Here is a 12,285-nt window from a genome sequence, read left to right as displayed (position 1 = left end):
CCAATTTGATTTTTGGTCATGGTGTTTTGTTGCATTAGAAACCCCAACTAAGACATGGCCTAAGCTGGCCCTAGAGCTGCTATAGTTCAGGCTGGCCTTGAACCTATAAATCCTTCTGCCAAAGTCTCTTGAATACTGGGATTATAGATGTGCAGCATCTTCCCTGGCTATTCTGAGCTCTATTTCTTCTTTTTTTTTTTTAAATTTATTTATTTACTTTATGTATGAGTACACCATATCTGTTTTCACACACACCAGAAGAGGGCATCAGATCCTATTACAGATGGTTGTGAGCCACCATGTGGTTGCTGGGAATTGAACTCAGGACCTCTGGAAGAGCAGTCAGTGCTCTTAACCACTGAGCCTTCTCTCCAGCCCCTGAGCTCTATTTCTTTCCCCGCCTCCCTCCTATCTGCTTGCCTGTCTCTTGTTTTTGAGACAAGGTCTCACGTCGACCAGGTTGGCTTCAAACTTCTGATCACCCTGCCTTTAACCTTCCAATGTCGCTGGTCTCAAACTCTTGGCTCAAGCAATCCTCCTACCTCAGCTTCTCAAGTAGTTAGAGCTACGGGTGCACACCAGCTCGCCAGGCCACCTCTGGGGTTATCCTATGGGCCGCACAGATTAATTCTGACACGATGGGAAGAGGTTCCACAAAGTCACAAATGTGAGGAAACAGGAAGCAGGGAGCATTATGGGTCATCATGGAGGAAGCCTGCAATCATGACACCTCCGACTTAAAGGCTCCACAGGGAGCATTCTTCGTCCACCCCGCCATTCAAGTCTGATCTGAACCATAAATCTGGAGGTCATTTGTTCTGTCGTCACCACTGATGGAGATGCCACTACAGCCTGCTCTTTTTATTCTGATGGCCACAGCCTGGCCACTCAGTTTTCTTTTCTCTTGGGTAGTTCTGTTCCTCAGTCTCCTCACCTCATATCTGACCAGGTGCCAGTCTGTCCTCTATACTGCCAGGGGGATCCATGTCAGAATGACCCCTACAGAACTTTGGTGAAGAATCTCAAAGGCGAAAATTCAAACCTTCAGCAAAGGATATAAGTCAGCCACCAGAGTAGCTGAGGCTACCATCAGGCCCCTTCTTGAGGAAGAAGTTTGTAGTTTCTAGGTGTGAGACTAATTCAAGTCCCTCAGCCTTTCCAAATGCAGATTCCACCTCCCCTCAACCCTGCCACTGGCATGGTGGCTCACAACCATTTGTAATGGGATCCAATGCCCTCTTATGGTGTGTCTGAGGACAATGATGGTGTTCTCTCTCTCTCTCTCTCTCTCTCTCTCTCTCTCTCTCTCTCTCACACACACACACACACACACCAAAGTAAAATCTTAAAAGGGGGAGAGGAGAACAAGATGGATCACTTAAATCAGTATTTATTGAATCAGATACTTTCCTAGGCACCCTTAAATAAATTAGCTGGATTGATAATCACCATATTCCCACGAGATGGGTTTTATTTCATTTCTATAGAAGTGGAAACTATAGTGGCTGGAGAGACAGCTCTGTAGTTTAAAGTACTTGTTGCTCTTACAGAGGTCCAGGGTTCAGTTCCCAGCACCACATGGCGGCTCACAACCATGTGTAACACCAGTTCCCCAGATCTGATGGCCTGACTTCCAAGGGCACCAGCCCAGATGGTGCCCACACAGGCAAAACACACAGGCACACACAGGCAAAACATTCATAACATAAGTAAATTTACAAAGGGGGGCGGAATAGAGAGCTGACTCAGCAGTTAAGTGCACTGACTGCAACTTTCAGAGGTCCTGAGTTCAAATCCCAGCAACCACATGGTGGCTCACAACCATCTGTAACAGGATCTGAGGCCCTCTTCTGGTGTGTCTGAAGATAGCAACAGTGAACTCATATAAATAAAATAAATAAATCTGTTTAAAATAAATAAATCCACTTGAGGGGCTGGGGATTTAGCTCAGTGATAGAGCGCTTACCTAGGAAGCGCAAGGCCCTGGGTTCGATCCCCAGCTCCGAAAAAAAGAACCAAAAAAAAAAAATCCACTTGAAATGGCAACTACAATTTGAAGAATCAAGGAAGATAACTTAGCCAAGGTCAAAAGATGAACTGTTTGGGGCAAATGGTTATTTTGGCCTTAAAAAAAAAAGTGTTTTCAGGTCTCTTCCAAGCCTAAATGATGGAATTTTCCTTTTGGCTATAGCATCATCCAGCCTCAGATATTTAGGAAATGGTCCAGCCTCAGACATTTAGGGAATGGTCCAGCCTCAGACATTTAGGGAATGGTTCTCAACATTTCCAACAAACCAGCATTTGGTGAGCATCACCTCTGGCTTCTAGGCCCAAGCCCTCAGGGTGTCCACTGTGCTCCTGGATCTCAGGTCTCAATTCTCTTTCTGCATCTTTGCCCTAAATCATTTTTATGTTTGTCATGTCTTGTTAGACCCCAGTTCAAGAGAAATGAACACAGCTTCCCATTTTCAAGTTGGGGAAAAAAAACGGTTCAAAGCAGCTCACCCAAAGTTGTAAGTCAACACTCACCACCAGAGTACAACGACCACCATCAGTGTCTGGCATGCCTCGTGAGACAGGCATATTTTTCTAGTTGACTGGGAGGTAGAGACCTATTGAGGTAGGACTGTGGATCTATCAGGCAGACCTTGGTTCTGATCCCAATTCTTCAGGCTGCAGAACGACTGTAGTTCAAGAAGGTGACATAGACTGCAGTCCCAGAAGAGGGGGTCTGTTTTAAGAGCTGGCTGAGCAGAAGAGGAAAGTGAAGGGCCCAAGGGGCAAGAACTTATCCCACTTATCATAGCGGTACCACCTCGATTACTCCAGGGGCATCCCTGGTACTCAATAAATGTCTGTGGGCTTGAGGAGCATATATGTAAGGAGGAAGGAGAGGGAACTTGAGGGAATTCATATTCAAGAATCAAGGAGAAGACAGGATTTAGGGGAGAGAGTCCAGACATTTGGCCCTGATTCCCTTACTTAGCCACTAGAAAATCCTCCAGAGGTACAGGGTGCTGTGACTTTAAATGATCTCAGTACTGTCAGTGAAGCCACTCTGCTCAAAGAGTTATCCTCTTGCTCCTGTGCTGGGCCTCCCCCTCCTCTCAGCTCCCCAAACCCTTCTCAGCCACTGTGATGGGATAATTAGATGCGAGAGCTCAGCACAGATGATGCTCCAGTTGCTTAGCAACTAATGGTTTCCATGGAGACCGCAAAGCACAGCCTCCAGAGCAGCCAGTGAGCAGCTCGGCAGGGCAGGGAGAAGACGCAACTCTGCTCCTCCAGAAACCTGGGGAGGGTTAGGGTGGGGAAGGTGAGGGGGGTATTGGAGGGAAATGGAAGGGCTTAAAGGCACAGGACCCTCATATCCCTTTAAAAATGTGACCAGAGATCTGTTCTTTCCATTCCCACTCTGTCTCACTTCTAATTTCAAATGGGGCTTAAGAGTGAACCTATGTGCTCTGCTCTGCAGTAAACCAGTCCTCTCCCCGATTCCTCCTTAGCCCAGATGGGAAGAGACAGCTCCTAAACCCTTATGTAAACACTGTGCTATGTTGAGGCTTGAGGCTTGCCAGGAAGAGCTCCTGACCCTGACACCCCATCATGTAGCCCTCTTCCCCACTGCCAGTTCTCCTTCATGTGTGATCTTTCTGTGTGTAAAGTGAGGATAAGATCTCATCTAAAGGGGACAAAAGCCAAGGAGCCGGAAAAGCAGAACTCAGTTCCAGTTCTCCACCCAAAGGCAGCCTGTCCTGGCAGCTCGAGGAAGACCTCTGTCCTGTTTTGCATTTGTGTGTGTGTGTGTGTGTGTGTGTGTGTGTGTGTGTGTGTGTATGAGTGTGTGTGTCTGTGTGTGTGAATGTGTGGGTCTGTGTGTGTCTGTGTGTATGAGTGTGTGTCTGTGTCTGTGTATGAGTGTATATGAGTGTGTGTATGAGTGTATATGAGTGTGTGTGTCTCTGTGTATATGAGTGTGTGTGTGTGTGTGTGTGTGTATGTGTGTGTGTGAGTGTATACACCAATAGAGCATCTGCTAACTCCAAATGTGAGTCAGTGTCTCTGCCTTACCTGTAAGCACCTTAGGAAGTTTTAGGAAACCGTGAGACAGCTCAACAGGTAAAAACTCTTGCCACTGGGTTGAGGATTTAGCTCAGTGGTAGAGCGCTTGCTTAGCAAATGCAAGGCCCTGGGTTCGGTCCCCAGCTCCGAAAAAAGAAAAAGAAAGAAAGAAAAAAAAAAAAAACCTCTTGCCACCAAGCCTGACGACTGATTGATTGACACTTTGATCCTCAGAAGCCTCATTGTGAAAAGAGAGAGTCAACTCCCACAACTTGGTCTATGACCTCCACATATACACTGTAGCACGCATACAGGCATCCACATACCCAAAATAATAAATGCAAATTTAAATTTTTGAAAGAAATGCAGTTTCATGTTTTACCTCAGACCCACCGAATCAGAAGCTGCATCTGATCCAGTTTCCTAGCAGTCCCTTGCACGGTAAATTTGGAGACACTCAGGTGCGAGCTCTTCCTGCTCCCTACCAGAGCCCCTAAGTTCTGTCTTCTATGCCCCCCTACACACATCTAAGACTTTAAGTCTACCCACCATGGAGGAAAGGACAGAATCCCATCAGCCCTTCACGCCCCCCACTTTTCTACTAGGACCCAACCCTTTCTCTGGGATTGGGGGAAATAGGTGGTTCCTAGAGCAGACCCTGCAGAGTTTTCCCATCTGAGAAAGCCACACCCCTGCAGCCACTTTGTAGTGACAACCTGAGTCTCAGGTTCCACATCTTTAAAAAGCAGTGCTGTTCAAGAGGGCTTGCAGAGCCCCTGGCCAGTGTCCAGAGGAGGGGTGACTGAATTCACATTGCTCTTCCACGACTGGAGAACCTCCATCTGTTCTCTCATTTAGCCCAGGGCAGGAAGCAGCCAGAGAAGCTGTGGCTGGTGTTGTTTTTCCCCAACAGAAAATAGTATTTGTCATCCCAGGGGTCGAAACCCAGAGCCACATGCACAGAGTCCACCACTGAGCTACACCCCAGCCCTCAGACCCATCTTTTGTTGTTACAGGCTTGTTTTGTCTTGAGGAGTTTTGTTACTATTTTTTGTTTGGTTTTTGTTTATGTTTTTGCTTTTTTGTTTGTTTTTTTCTTTTCTTTTCTTTTTTTTTTTTTTTTCGGAACTGGGGACCGAACCCAGGGCCTTGCGCTTGCTAGGCAAGCGCTCTACCACTGAGCTAAATCCCCAACCTTTTTTGTTTGTTCGTTTGTTTGTTTGTTTTTGATATAAGGTTTCTCTGTATAGTCCTTGCTGTCCTGGAATTCAGTCTATAGACCAGGTTAGCCTCAAACACAGATATCCACTTGTTTCTGTCTCCCAAGTGCTTCAGTTAGAATCATGGGCCACCATCACCTCTCCCTGCTTTTGTTGTTACTCTTGTTGATTTTTGCTTGTTTGTTTTAAAAGATATATATATATATATATATATATATATATATATATATATATATATGAGTACATTGTAGCTGTCTGCAGACACACCAGAAGAGGGCATCAGATCTCATGACAGATGGTTGTGAGCCACCATGTAGGTGCTGGGAATTGAACTCAGGACCTCTGGAAGGGCAGTCAGTGCTTTTAACCACTGAGCCATCTCTCCAGCCCTGTTTGTTTGTTTTTTTTTTTTTTTTTTTTTTTTTTTTTTTTTTTTTTTCGGAGCTGGGGACCGAACCCAGGGCCTTGCGCTTCCTAGGCAAGCGCTCTACCACTGAGCTAAATCTCCAACCTTGTTTGTTTTTTTGAGACAGGATCTCTCAACATAGCCCTGGCTGTCCTGGAACTCACTCTGTAGACTAGGCTGGCCTCAAGTTCTCAGAGATCCTCCAGCCCCTGTGTTTTGAGTGCTGGAATTAAAAGCGTACACCACTGTGTACACTGTTTCACTGGACTGGTTTTGAGACAGGGTCTCCCTGTATAACCCAGGCTGACCAGAAACTCACTGTGTAACCTAGGCTGGCAAAAACAAACAAACAAACAAACAAACAATACAAATACCTCAAGACAAAATACACCTGAAACTCGGGATCTTCCAGTCTCTTGTTTCCTGAGGTTTTTCTTCTTTACTCTCTACCAGCTGAACAAACCCTTGCTGTCCAGGTCTGTTTGTACATACACCACAGCCCACTACCCTTGCTGGACTGGACCAGTGTTTGCTTGGTAACTTTCCCAGACCTCCCTTGTCTCCACCCTCTGGAGAAATCTCAAGACTCATACTGACACCTTCAGCTTCTCCCAGAGCGGCAGTTTTTTGGGCCTCAGTTAACACCAGAACTGGATCTCTCTGGCTCTGCTATCCCCATCCTACCCAACCAACCTCCTCTCTCTCATCCTTACTAACCAAAGCCCTTTCGATCTTTGGGGGTTTTCCCTCATAGCAGGGCAATTTTAGAACTCATGGCCCTCCTAGGGAAACTCCTACCTCCAGGACGCAGACACATGTACAGGAACCCTGTGCTTCAGACAGGGGAGTTCCAGAGTCATACTCCCCTCCAGCTAACTAAGCTGCCAGGACCCAGCCAGAGCATCCCCCTTTAGGCCTGAGGGCCAGCTCCCCATCCTGAAAAACCTGTCTGGGGGCCCTCCCTGAGGCTACAGTGCCAAGGGGCAAGTTGGACTGGATTCCCAGCAGCCCCTCCCATTCCAAGACAAAAATCAGCCACCCTGGGGCAGGGCCTCATTGGCCCTGGAAGCCCCAGCCTGCCTGAAGCTGTTCCAGGATCCAGTTCCCAGCACAGTATGGCATCCACACTGCCTGTCCAGACCTTGCGCCTGTTTCTGATTTTGCTGGCTGTCCTGGCTCCCGGGGCTGCAGGTCTCTATTTCTGGTGGGAGGGAGGAGGGTTTCAGAGTTCTAGACTGGGAGCATTGTCTCTCCCAGGGCTCTCAACGAGAGCTTTGGTCTAGCTGACTGGGGTTGAGAGTTACTTGTGGTAGGGATCAGGTGACAGATTCCTGGGCTTCTTCCAGATCTAGGAGTAGAGAAATATGGGGAAGGGTCTAAGGTTTGTGTGGGTTGGGCGAGACTGGGGACTGACTGGATGCCAAAGTCTAGTCCAGTTCCCAAGCACTGCGGCGGCGTACCCACCATCTGCAGCTCAAGCCTGCCATCTGGTGGTCATATCCATTCGGTCCTGTTCTGTCTCGGCACCCTTTGCAATGATCACCCATCCACCCCCACCCCACCCCCCAGCCCTGAGTTAAGAGAGGGCTAACTCCTTCTGGTTTTCCTCTTGGCTCTCTAACAGACTTCAACATCTCAAGCCTCTCTGGTCTGCTGTCCCCAGCGCTAACAGAAAGCCTGCTAATTGCCTTGCCTCCCTGTCACCTCACCGGAGGTAATGCCACATTGATGGTCCGGAGAGCCAATGACAGCAAAGGTAGGCCTCCCTTGTACCCATTTATTCTCCTCATCTCAACCCCTCTTAACGACACCCAAAAGCTGACCGTTTTACAAGAGTGGACTGCTAGAAAACTGATCTTGCCTTTCACTCCAATTTCCCATCAGTGGTTAAGTCGGGCTTTGTGGTGCCTCCGTGCCGTGGGCGCAGGGAGCTTGTGAGCGTGGTGGACAGCGGGGCAGGCTTCACCGTCACAAGGCTCAGCGCATATCAGGTGACAAACCTCACACCAGGAACCAAATACTAGTAGGTACCAACGGACACCCGTGGGGGTGGGACACAGAAAGGGGAGCGGAGGTGGGGTGAGAGTAGGGAGTTGCTGGTAAGCATGGGTTAGGGAGGGTGCAGCTAAAGGGTATGAAATGTGAACCTCCACCCCAGGAGGGCACAAATGGGAGGCATAACTGGAAGATGGAGGCTGGAACCCCTCCTCCCACGTGCCAGATACCTACTGGGGGGTCTCTGCTTTCTCTCAACTCCCACCTCTAAAGCATATCCTACCGAGTACAGAAGGGGATGTCCACTGAGTCCAGTCCAGAGACTCCCATGTCCACGCTTCCCCGTAAGTAAAATGCCTACCTCAGTGGCCACACACTTCCTTGAACTCCGGCTCTATCCCCCAGAGCAAGTTATCTAAACTGTTTTCAGAGCTCTCACTCTCTCTCCTGCAGTGTTTGGTATGGCCACCTCCTGTTCATTCATCTGCTGAACTAAAGGTTCCTTGTGCAGAGGGACGATGTCCTATTAGATCTCCTTGGTGGCTCCCAAGCACTGCTGGGAGGGAGGTCCATGTTGGCTTGACTGGTTGGCTGGATAACTAGTTGAACTGATGCTGGTGGCTACTCGGAGGCTGGACTAAGCTGCAAACCACAGGGTTGCTAGGGACCCCACTCAACTCACAAAGGTTTCCCTGTCTTCTTCTGACAGGAAGAAACATGGAGTCTATCAGGTTAGGAATGGCCCGGACAGGAGGCATGGTGGTCATCACGGTGCTGCTGTCTGTGGCCATGTTCCTGTTGGTCGTGGGACTTATCATTGCCCTGGCACTGGGTGCCCACAAATGAAGGCTCTCCTGCAGCCCAGGCTCTTCCAAACAGGCAGCAGTTACCGGCTTCTCCTCCCTCTCCCTGCCCTCTTCACTGAGTCCATTCCTGACAGTACCCCTCTCTCTGCTTCCAACACTCCCTGCCAGCCCCCCACCCCTCGAAGTCCCACCAAAGCTGATTTTTCTCTTAACTGTACTTAATTCTCACAATAAAGGCTGACCCACGACCTGTGTCGTTGATGGTGTCTGTGTGAGTCACCGCTTTAGCGGGTTCCCTTATGCATATATCTAAAACATCAAGGTCAATGGCATATGCATGTCATTCTCTCTAGCCCCAAACCCTGAAGGTGACTTCCCAGGTGTGAGGCAAGCAGGGGCAGAGACAATGACAGCACTCCAAGCCCCAGAGCTAAGTTGTGGGTTCTGCCCTCAAAAGATGATCCAAGCAGGACTCTGAGTTAGGCAGGGGGTAGACGCTGGATCCCCATGTGAGGGTGTGGCAGGGACACTGACAGAGCTTAGGGAAGTGCTAGAGAAAACATAGATGGGAAAGGCTCTGAAGCCTGGGTAAAGACCATGCTACCAAGAGCTGAGATGGAAGCCCCCTGCAGGAGAGGGGACAAGGGTAACACTGGTAATCAGGCAGGGATGTCACTCTCGTCCATATTTAAACTTTAGTTTTGTTCTATGAAAGTTTTATTTATTTGGGGTTTTGTTTGTTTGTTTGAGACAGGGTTTCTCTGTGTAGCTCTGGCTGACCTGGAACTCTGTAGACCAGGCTGGCCTCAAATTCACAGAGATCCACCTGGCTCTGCCTCCTGAGTGCTGCCACCACCACCCAATTAAATGTTTTGTTTTTCTCTCTCACGTGTGTGTGTGTGTGTGTGTGTGTGTGTGTGTGTGTGCGCGTGCCTGTGCATATAGTATGTTAAATACATTGCGGACAACTTTTGGGAGTCCATTCACTCCCTCCACATAGGTCCCAGGGATCAGACTCGGGTTTTTGGGTTTTCACCACACACAGTTACCCACTGAGACATCTCCCTGGCCTACCTCCTCGTTTTTGTCCTCACCAAGATGTATTCCTGGTGAGAAGCAGTGATCTTTTCTTTGCTTGTAGGGCGAAAACCCCAGTCTACAAGGTGATCTTAGGACCAGGTTTGAAACACACAGCTTCCTTTCAGCTTTTCCCACCATGCCTCAGTAGCCTGCTTGCTTTCTTGCCACAGGGCCTTTGCACAGAGGATTCCATGTGCCTAGACTGCCCTGTGACTGCTCTCAGACCCTCCTGTTTTCATAGCTCACTGCCCCTTTCCCAGGGAAGTGTCTAACCTTCATCAACCCCTTCCTTCCCTCCACCCTCTGATTCCTGTCCTGCCCCACAGTGTTACATACACAGGCTCACAGTTGTGGGTGCGATGACTCAGTTGTCCCCTCCTCCAGACTGCAAGTTCCCTGAGACCAACTACTTTGATCTTAGGGACCTAAAACACCTGGTTCTTTAGAGCTGAGGACAGAGTAGGTACTCAGTAAATCTGTTGGTTTCAACTCTTGGGAGGTTGAGGAGGATTGCCCAAGTTCAAGGCTACCCTGGACTATATAGTGAATTCCAGAACAGCCTGGGCTACAGAGAGAGACCCTATCCCTTATACTTTTTGGTTGTGAGCCTAGCCTTTAATGGCTGAGCCCAAGAGACCCTAACTCAAAAAACAGAACAAATACAGAGGGAGGTGAGACAGTTCGGCAGAAAAGGCTCCTGCCAGCGAGTCAAGGACCTGAGTTCAATCCCCAGAACCCACATGAAGTTGCAAGAAGAAAACTGAACCCACACAGATGTCCTCAGACTTCCACACATGCACTGTGGCATGAAAGTTTCAACCACCATGCATGTACACACACACACACACACACACACACACACACACACACACTAAACCTACTTAAAAAATAGAAAATAAGGGGTTGGGGATTTAGCTCAGCGGTAGAGCGCTTGCCTAGTGAGCGAAAGGCCCTGGGTTCGGTCCCCAGCTCCGGAAAAAAAAAAAAAAAATAGAAAATAGACTGGAGGGGAGGGGGAGGGGGAGGGGGAAAAAGGGGATAACATTTAAAATGTAAATATGTAAAATATCCAATTAAAAAAAAACTGGGGCTGGAGAGATGGCTTAGTGGTTAAGAGCACTGACTGCTCTTCCAGAGGTCCTGAGTTCAAAACCCAGCAACCACAAGGTGGCTTACAACCATTTGTAATGAGATCTGATGCCCTCTTCTGGTGTGTCTGAAGACAGCTACAGTGTACTTATATATAATAAATAAATAAATCTCTAAAAAAAAAAAAAAAAGACAACTGAGGGGCTGAAACAAACAAACAAAAACCAGACTAGAGGGTTGGCTCAGTGGTTAAGATTACTGATTGCTGGGGTTGGGGATTTAGCTCAGTGGTAGAGCGCTTGCCTAGCAAGCGCAAGGCCCTGGGTTCGGTCCCCAGCTCCGAAAAAAAAGAAAAAAAAAAAAAGATTACTGACTGCTCTTCCAGAGGGCCTGGTTCAATCAATTCCTAGCACCTACATGGGGGCTCATAACCTTTGATTACTCCAGTTTCAGGGAACATGATACCCTCTTCTGCTATGTGCTGGTACTGCATGCACACAGGTGCCCAGGTAGACAGAGGCAAAACACCTGGGTATATAAAATGAAAATAAGGGGTTAGGGATTTAGCTCAGTGGTAGAGCGCTTGCCTAGGAAGCACAAGGCCCTGGGTTCAGTCCCCAGCTCTGAAAAATAGAAAGGAAAAAAAATAAAATGAAAATAAGTAAATCTTATAAAGGGGCGGGATGGGGGAGAACTGGAGACATGGCTCAGTGGTTAAGAGCACTGACTCTTTCAGAGGTCCTGAGTTCAAATCCCAGCAACCACATGGTGGCTCACAGCCATCTGTAATGGGATCCAATGCCCTGTGCTGGTGTGTCTGAAGACAGCTATGGTGTATGCATATATAATAAACAAACAAACAAACAAATAAATCTTAAAACAAAAAAAGGAGGCAGAGACAGGTCATCCAGAGCTACATAGTTTCAGGCCAGCCAGGGCTTTATAGAGAGGCCCTGCCTCAAAACAAACAAACGAACAAACGAACAGGGGCTGGGAAGATGAGTCTGTGGGTAAGAGCACTTGCTGCTCTTGCAGAGAACCCACGGTTGGTTCCCAGCACTCACCTCACTGTAACTCCAGCGCAGGAAATCCATCGCCCATTTCTGGCCAACACTCAGGCCCTCACGCATCCACATAAAATGAAATAATTCAACAAAACTTGAAAAGACATTTTATTTTGAATCCCCTGGGTTAGCATTCCCTCAGGCTCTGCCCCACAGTTACCTGGCAAGAGCTGTTTGCCCCCTCCTCTCTCACATCTTATTCTCTTGCTCTCTGCCCCTTCTCTCCCTGCCCCTTCTCCCTCCCTCCCTGTCTCCCTTCCCTTCTCTCTCCATGTGTTGCTGGCCAACTTCTCCTCTTCTCTGTCTCTTTCTCTCTCTCTTTATCTACTCCCTCAAATCCCCTCCCCATGCCCTAAATAAACTATTTTATACTATGTCCGTTGTATGGCTGGTACCTCAGGGGGAAGGAATGCTTCAACATGGGCCCACAGAGGCACCCCCTTCCACCTCACCATACCTCATCTCTATCAAACATTTCCTGACTCTCTCTTTTTTATAAAGCTCAACACCTTGTATGTCTGTGATGGGAAGAGAAATGGTAGGTATTCATGAGTGCAGGTGAC

At 48.2% G+C, this 12,285-nt stretch overlaps 1 protein-coding gene across 2 annotated transcripts; it reads left to right on the top strand.

Annotated features, from left to right (window-relative positions):
• The first annotated feature begins 6,301 nt into the window (after positions 1-6,301).
• Upk2 (uroplakin 2) lies at positions 6,302-8,737 on the top strand. 2 transcript variants are annotated; one of them, XM_087563770.1, is made up of 5 exons: positions 6,302-6,879; positions 7,313-7,444; positions 7,573-7,679; positions 7,957-8,027; positions 8,393-8,737. In XM_087563770.1, exons 1-4 carry the CDS (start codon positions 6,804-6,806, stop codon positions 7,990-7,992), a joined length of 351 nt encoding a protein of 116 aa, XP_087419896.1. In that variant the 5' UTR covers positions 6,302-6,803; the 3' UTR covers positions 7,993-8,027; positions 8,393-8,737.
• Positions 8,738-12,285: the final 3,548 nt, after the last annotated feature.

The sequence above is a fragment of the Rattus norvegicus genome, chromosome 8 (genome assembly GCF_021556685.1).
Source record: "Rattus norvegicus strain SHRSP/BbbUtx chromosome 8, alternate assembly SHRSP_T2T, whole genome shotgun sequence".
Taxonomy (NCBI): domain Eukaryota; kingdom Metazoa; phylum Chordata; class Mammalia; order Rodentia; family Muridae; genus Rattus; species Rattus norvegicus.
Note: the sequence above shows the minus strand (reverse complement) of the source record. Positions and strands in the feature narration are given on the sequence as shown.

What these genes read in the sequence shown, in the direction of transcription:
- Upk2 (XM_087563770.1), top strand. Translation starts at nt 6,804, where the DNA reads ATGGCATCCACACTGCCTGTCCAGACCTTGCGCCTGTTTCTGATTTTG. An exon ending in CCTGGCTCCCGGGGCTGCAG is followed by an intron (nt 6,880 to 7,312) that starts GTCTCTATTTCT and finishes GCTCTCTAACAG; the next exon opens with ACTTCAACATCTCAAGCCTC. An exon ending in GAGAGCCAATGACAGCAAAG is followed by an intron (nt 7,445 to 7,572) that starts GTAGGCCTCCCT and finishes ATTTCCCATCAG; the next exon opens with TGGTTAAGTCGGGCTTTGTG.